Here is a 7500-nt window from a genome sequence, read left to right as displayed (position 1 = left end):
GGTTTTTAAGAGTGTTTTGTGGTTCTAGAGGCAGAGTGACAACATTTCTGCATTATTAACAGGAGAAACACTCTTTTGAAAGGCTCTAGTTGAAGTAATAAGGGTTTTAAGAGTGTTTTGTGGTTCTAGAGGCAGAGTGACAACATTTCTGCATTATTAACAGGAGAAACACTCTTTTGAAAGGCTCTAGTTGAAGTAATAAGGGTTTTTAAGAGTGTTTTGTGGTTCTAGAGGCAGAGTGACAACATTTCTGCATTATTAACAGGAGAAACACTCTTTGAAAGGCTCTAGTTGAAGTAATAAGGGTTTTTAAGAGTGTTTTGTGGTTCTAGAGGCAGAGTGACAACATTTCTGCATTATTAACAGGAGAAACACTCTTTGAAAGGCTCTAGTTGAAGTAATAAGGGTTTTAAGAGTGTTTTGTGGTTCTAGAGGCAGAGTGACAACATTTCTGCATTATTAACAGGAGAAACACTCTTTTGAAAGGCTCTAGTTGAAGTAATAAGGGTTTTAAGAGTGTTTTGTGGTTCTAGAGGCAGAGTGACAACATTTCTGCATTATTAACAGGAGAAACACTCTTTTGAAAGGCTCTAGTTGAAGTAATAAGGGTTTTTAAGAGTGTTTTTGTGGTTCTAGAGGCAGAGTGACAACATTTCTGCATTATTAACAGGAGAAACACTCTTTTGAAAGGCTCTAGTTGAAGTAATAAGGGTTTTTAAGAGAAACACTCTTTGCTCTAGTTGAGTAATAAGGGTTTTTAAGAGTGTGTGTGTGTGTGTGTGTGTGTGTGTCTCCACCAAACTGTGACGCCTCAATGCCCAAGGTTAGTGAGGGAAGATGCACACAATGAAAGACTAATAGACAACTTCACACGATTTTGCTTCAAGCCCTTAAGTACTATGACGGATTTCCCACATTACTCTGGTTGCCCTTTCTCGACTTGACACAGACAGCTTCAGAACCCTGTGTGGGGGATTCAAACAGTGAAGACTCTGCCCATTAACTGACCTCCATACACCCTTTTGACCCTAGTAAAATTGTCTAATCGTGCTTAAGTCTCAAGGTAAAAAAAAATGCGTCCCAGTACTTAAGGGCCATGACACCCAGGTTCTAGTCATCACCAAGTTGGTTCCCTTGCTAAATACGTTCTAACACACTCAAATATACCCAAACACCCTCAAAACACACTCAAACACACTCAAATATACCCAAACACACTCAAATATACCCAAACACACTCAAAACACACTCAAACACACTCAAATATATCCAAACGCACTCAAAACACACTCAAACACACTCAAATATACCCATACACCCTCAAAACACGTCCAAACGCACTCAAAACACACCCAAACACATCAAAACACATTCAAACGCACTCAAATATATCCAAACACACTCAAAATACATCCAAACACACTCAAATATACCCAAACACACTCAAATGTACCCACACACACTCAAAACACACTCAAATGTACCCAAACACACTCAAAACACACTCAAACGCACTCAAAACACACCCAAACACACTCAAGCATACCCAAACGCACTCAAAACACACTCAAACGCACTCAAAACACACCCAAACACACTAAAAACACACCCAAACGCACTCAAAACACACCCAAACACACTCAAGCATATCAAAACACAATCAAAACACGTCCAAACGCACTCAAAACACACCCAAATATACCCAAACACACTCAAAACACACTCAAACACACTCAAAACACACTCAAACACACTTAAATATATCCAAACACACTCAAAACACATCCAAACACACTCAAAACACACTCAAACACACTCAAAACACACTCAAACACACTCAAAACACACCCAAACACCCTCAAAACACACTCAAACGCACTCAAAATACACTCAAACACACTCAAATATATCCAAACGCACTCAAAACACACTCAAACACACTCAAATAAACCCAAACACACTCAAATATATCCAAACACACTCAAAACATACCCAAATGCACTCAAAACACACTCAAACACACTCAAAACACACCCAAACACATTCAAATATACTCAAACACACTCAAAACACACCCAAACACACTCAAAACACACCCAAATACACTCAAAAAACACCCAAACACACTCAAGCATATCAAAACACAATCAAAACACGTCCAAACGCACTCAAAACACACCCAAACACACTCAAATATACCCAAACACCCTCAAAACACACTCAAACACACTCAAATATACCCAAACACACTCAAGCATACCCAAACACACTCAAATATACCCAAACACACTCAAATATATCCAAACACACTCAAAACACACTCAAACGCACTCAAAACATACCCAAACACACTCAAATATACCCAAACACATTCAAATATACCCAAACACACTCAAAACACATCCAAACACACTCAAAACACATCCAAACGCACTCAAAACACACTCAAACGCACTCAAAACACATCCAAACACACTCAAAACACACCCAAACACACTCAAACACACTCAAATATATCCAAACACACTCAAATATATCCAAACACACTCAAAACATACCAAACGCACTCAAAACACACCCAAACACACTCAAAACACACCCAAACACACTCAAATATACCCAAACACACTCAAACACATCCAAACACACTCAAATATACCCAAACACACTCAAAACATCCAAACACACTCAAAACACACCCAAACACACTCAAACACACTCAAATATACCCAAACACACTCAAACACACCCAAATGCACTCAAAACACATCCAAACGCACTCAAAACACATCCAAACACACTCAAATATACCCAAACACACTCAAATGTACCCAAACACCCTCAAAACACACTCAAACGCACTCAAAACACACTCAAACACACTCAAAACACATCCAAACACATTCAAAACACACCCAAACACACTCAAAACACATTCAAACGCACTCAAAATACACACAAACACCCTCAAAACACACCCAAACACACTCAAACATACCCAAACACACTCAAAACACACTCAAAACACAGCCAAACACACTCAAATATACTCAAACGCACTCAAGATACACCAAAACACTCAAAACACCCAAAACACTTAAAACACACTCAAAACACACCAAAACACACTCAAACCACCCAAAACACAGAAAACACACTCAAAACACTCAAACACACCCAAAACACACCAAAACACACTCAAAACACACAAAACACTTAAAACATACTCAAAACACACTAAAACACACTCAAAACACACAAAACACTTAAAACATACTCAAACACACTAAACACACAAACACACCCAAACACTCAAAACACACCCAAACACACTCAAAACACACTCAAAACACACCAAAACACACCCAAAACACTCAAACACACCCAAAACACTCAAAACACACTCAAAACACACACAAAACACTCAAAACACACCCAAACACACTCAAAACACACCCAAACACACTCAAAACACACCCAAAACACTCAAAACACACTCAAAACACTCAAAACACACCCAAAACACTCAAACATCAAAACACTCAAAACACTCAAAACACACTCAAAACACACTCAAAACACACTCAAAACACACCCAAAACACACCAAAACACACTCAAAACACTCAAAACACTTAAAACACACTCAAAACACCCAAAACACACCAAAACACACTCAAAACACTCAAACACTTAAAACACACACAAAACACTTAAAACACACCAAAACACCCAAAACACCCAAAACACTTAAAACACACTCAAAACACACCAAAACACACTCAAACCACCCAAAACACACGAAACACACTCAAAAACACCCAAACACACTCAAAACACACTCAAATTAGGAAGACAAAGAAATATTGATGAGAGAGAGAGAGAGAGAGAGAGAGATCTTGACGGAAGTGATGTCTCTCTCTCTCTCTCTCTCTCTCTCTCTCTCTCTCTCTCTCTCTCTCTCTCAAAGTTCAAGGACGATTGAGAGAGAGAGAGAGAGAGAGAGAGAGAAGAGAGAGAGAGAGAGAGAGAGAGAGAGAGAGAGAGAGAGAGAGAGAGAGAGAGATACCTCACTCAAGATCTCTCTCTCTCTCTCTCTCTCTCTCAAAGTTCAAGGACGATTGAGAGAGAGAGAGAGAGAGAGAGAGAGAGAGAGAGAGAGAGAGAGAGAGAGAGAGAGAGAGACTCTCTTCTCTCTCTCTCTGTCTTGAACTTGAGAGAGAGAGAGAGAGAGAGAGAGAGAGAGAGAGAGAGAGAGAGAGAGAGATTACCAATATTCCTAGACTTTGCAATCTTCTTCTTCTTCTCTCTCTCTCTCTCTCTCTCTCAATCGTCCTTGAACTTTGAGAGAGAGAGAGAGAGAGAGAGAGAGAGAGAGAGAGAGAGAGAGAGAGAGAGAGACACTGTCAAGATCTCTCTCTCTCTCTCTCTCTCTCTGACACACACACAAAGTTCAAGGACGATTGAGATATATATATATATATATATATATATATATATATATATATATATATAGAGAGAGAGAGAGAGAGAGAGAGAGAGAGAGAGAGAGAGAGAGAGAGAGAGAGAGAGAGAGAGATAGAGAGATATCACTCTCTCTCTCTCTCTCTCTCTCTCTCTCTCTCTCTCTCTCTCTGACACACACACAAAGTTCAAGGACGATTGAGATATATATATATATATATATATATATATATATATATATATATATATATATATATATATATATATATATAGAGAGAGAGAGAGAGAGAGAGAGAGAGAGAGAGAGAGAGAGAGAGAGAGAGAGAGAGAGATATATATATATATATATATATATATATAGAGAGAGAGAGAGAGAGAGAGAGAGAGAGAGAGAGAGAGAGAGAGAGAGAGAGAGAGAGAGAGAGAGAGAGAGAGAGAGAGAGAGAGAGAGAGAGAGAGAGAGAGAGAGAGAGAGAGAGAGAGAGAAATCTCTCTCTCTCTCTCTCTCTCTCTCTCTCTCTCTCTCTCAAAGTTCAAGGACGATTGAGAGAGAGAGAGAGAGAGAGAGAGAGAGAGACAATATTCACTCTGAAACTTCTCTCTCTCTCTCTCTGTCTTGAACTAGAGAGAGAGAGAGAGAGAGAGAGAGAGAGAGAGAGAGAGAGAGATCATACATTTCTCTCTCTCTCTCTCTCTCTCTCTCTCTCTCTCTCTCTCTCTCTCTCTCTCAATGTCCTTGAACTTTGAGAGAGAGAGAGAGAGAGAGAGAGAGAGAGAGAGAGAGAGAGAGAGAGATATCTCTCTGAAGATCTCTCTCTCTCTCTAAGTTCAAGACGAAGAGAGAGAGAGAGAGAGAGAGAGAGAGAGAGAGAGAGAGAGAGAGAGAGAGAGAGAGAGAGAGAGAGAGAGAGAGAAGAGATTTTGCACCCTTTCTAAAATATAGTGTACCCTTGTGATATGCCGTTTTTTGAAAGATATTGTACCGTTCCAATGTACCGTTGTTAAACCCTTAGTGTACCCTTAGTATTAGACGCCATCGTACCGTCCCAGTGTACCGTTGTTAGGCTCTTAATGTACCGTAATCTTGTACCAATTGAGTGTTTTAAAAGTTTCAAAATTGATTTATGAAGGGAAAAACAAATGATTAGATCTTAGAAAAGTACTATTTTGACTATGATAGGAGTGTGGTAGGATAGTCAGACTTGGAGGGAAGGTGGAGGAAACATGGAGGAAGGTCTGTGGTGGAGGAGAAGTGTGGAGGTAACTTGTGGAGGGAGATATGGAGGAAAGAATTGAGACAGGTGGAGAGAGAAAAAATAATAGATCTTTTGTGACTATCTTAGAAATGTACTATTTTGACTATGATAGGAGTGTGGTAGGATAGTCAGACTTGGAGGGAAGGTGGAGGAAACATTGAGGAAGGTCTGTGGTGGAGGAGAAGTGTGGAGGTAACTTGTGGAGAGAGATATGGAGGAAAGAATAAGACCTTGTGGTGGTAAAAATGAGAAAAAAATGCGGTTTGATATAAAATCATCTTATAAAACGACTATTTTGACTATCATAGGAGTGTGGTAGGATAGTCAAACTTGGAGGGAAGGTGGAGGAAACATTAAGGAAACTTTGTGTAGAAGGAGAATAGTGGAGGTAACTTGTGGAGGGAGATATGGAGGAAAGAATTGAGAGACGTGGAGAGTAAAAAAATAATAGATCTTTTGTGACTATCTTACAAATGTACTATTTTGACTATGATAGAAGAGTGGTAGGATAATCAAACTTGGAGGGAAGGTGGAGGAAACATTAAGGAAACTTTGTGTAGAAGGAGAACAGTGGAGGTAACTTGTGGAGGGAGATATGGAGGAAAGAAGAGAGGAACATGCTTACCCAAACAATAAATATCCTTCATCACAAGTATACTCAGCTGTTTCGCCAACAACATCAACTTTGCTGTTGATTGGAGCGGCTGGCGGAGGGCAGGCAGTAGTAGTAGTAGTAGTAGTAGTAGTGGCAGTGGTGGTTGTGGTGGTGGAGGAAAGGAAGTAGAGTAGTAGTAGTAGTGTGGTGGTGGTGGTGGTGGTGGAGTGGTAGTAGAGAGAGAGGAGTAAATAATAATAATAATAATTTTTTAATTGATAATAATAATAATTTTTAGAATAGTAGTAGTAGTGGTAGTGAGTGGTAGTAGTGATAATAATAATAATAATAATAATAATAATAATAATAATAATGTGTAGTAGGAGTAGTAGTAGTAGTAGTAGTAGTAGTAGTAGTAGTAGTAGTAGTAGTAATGTCTCTCTCTCTCTCTCTCTCTCTCTCTCTCTCTCTCTCTCTCTCTCTCTCTCTCTCTCTTGGTGTTCATATAGACAAAATTAAATTCCACTTAATGTACATATTAATAAATTGACTCATATCTTACAAAACGACTATTTTGACTATGATAGGGGGGTGGTAGGATAGTCAGACTTGGAGGGAAGGTGGAGGAAACATGGAGGAAGGTCTGTGTAGGTGGAGGTAAGTGGAGGTAACTTGTGGAGGGAGATATGGAGGAAAGAATTGAGAGAGACGAAGAGAAAAAAATAATAGATCTTTTTGACTATCTTATAAAACGACTATTTTCACCATGATAGGAGGGTGGTAGGATAGTCAGACTTGGAGGGAAGGTGGAGGAAACATGGAGGAAGGTCTGTGTAGGTGGAGGTAAGTGGAGGTAACTTGTGGAGGGAGATATGGAGGAAAGAATTGAGAGAGAGAGAAAAAAAAATAATAGATCTTTTTTACTATCTTATAAAACGACTATTTTCACCATGATAGGAGGGTGGTAGGATAGTCAGACTTGGAGGGAAGGTGGAGGAAACATGGAGGAAGGTCTGTGTAGGTGGAGGTAAGTGGAGGTAACTTGTGGAGGGAGATATGGAGGAAAGAATACGACCTTGTGGAGAAAAAAAATGTGTCATATTATAATTCTGTGTGTGTGTGTGTGTGTGTGTGTGTGTGTGTGAGGAGGAGGAGGAGGAGGAGGAGGAGGAAGAAGAGGAGGAGG

The 7500-nt window shown here is 39.6% G+C and overlaps 1 protein-coding gene across 1 annotated transcript in view; it reads right to left on the bottom strand.

The window, feature by feature from the left end:
• LOC123506989 overlaps nucleotides 1-7500 on the bottom strand; it is a 20097-nt gene that overhangs the window by 9830 nt on the left and 2767 nt on the right. The window contains exon 2 of the mRNA XM_045259477.1: nucleotides 6345-6486. Within this exon, the coding sequence (XP_045115412.1) occupies nucleotides 6345-6486 (142 nt within the window). The remainder of the gene's footprint in view (nucleotides 1-6344; nucleotides 6487-7500) is intronic.

The sequence above is a fragment of the Portunus trituberculatus genome, chromosome 2 (genome assembly GCF_017591435.1).
Source record: "Portunus trituberculatus isolate SZX2019 chromosome 2, ASM1759143v1, whole genome shotgun sequence".
Taxonomy (NCBI): Eukaryota; Metazoa; Arthropoda; class Malacostraca; order Decapoda; family Portunidae; genus Portunus; species Portunus trituberculatus.
The sequence above is the reverse complement of the archived record's forward strand: the minus strand, read 5'-3'. Positions and strand labels throughout refer to the sequence as shown.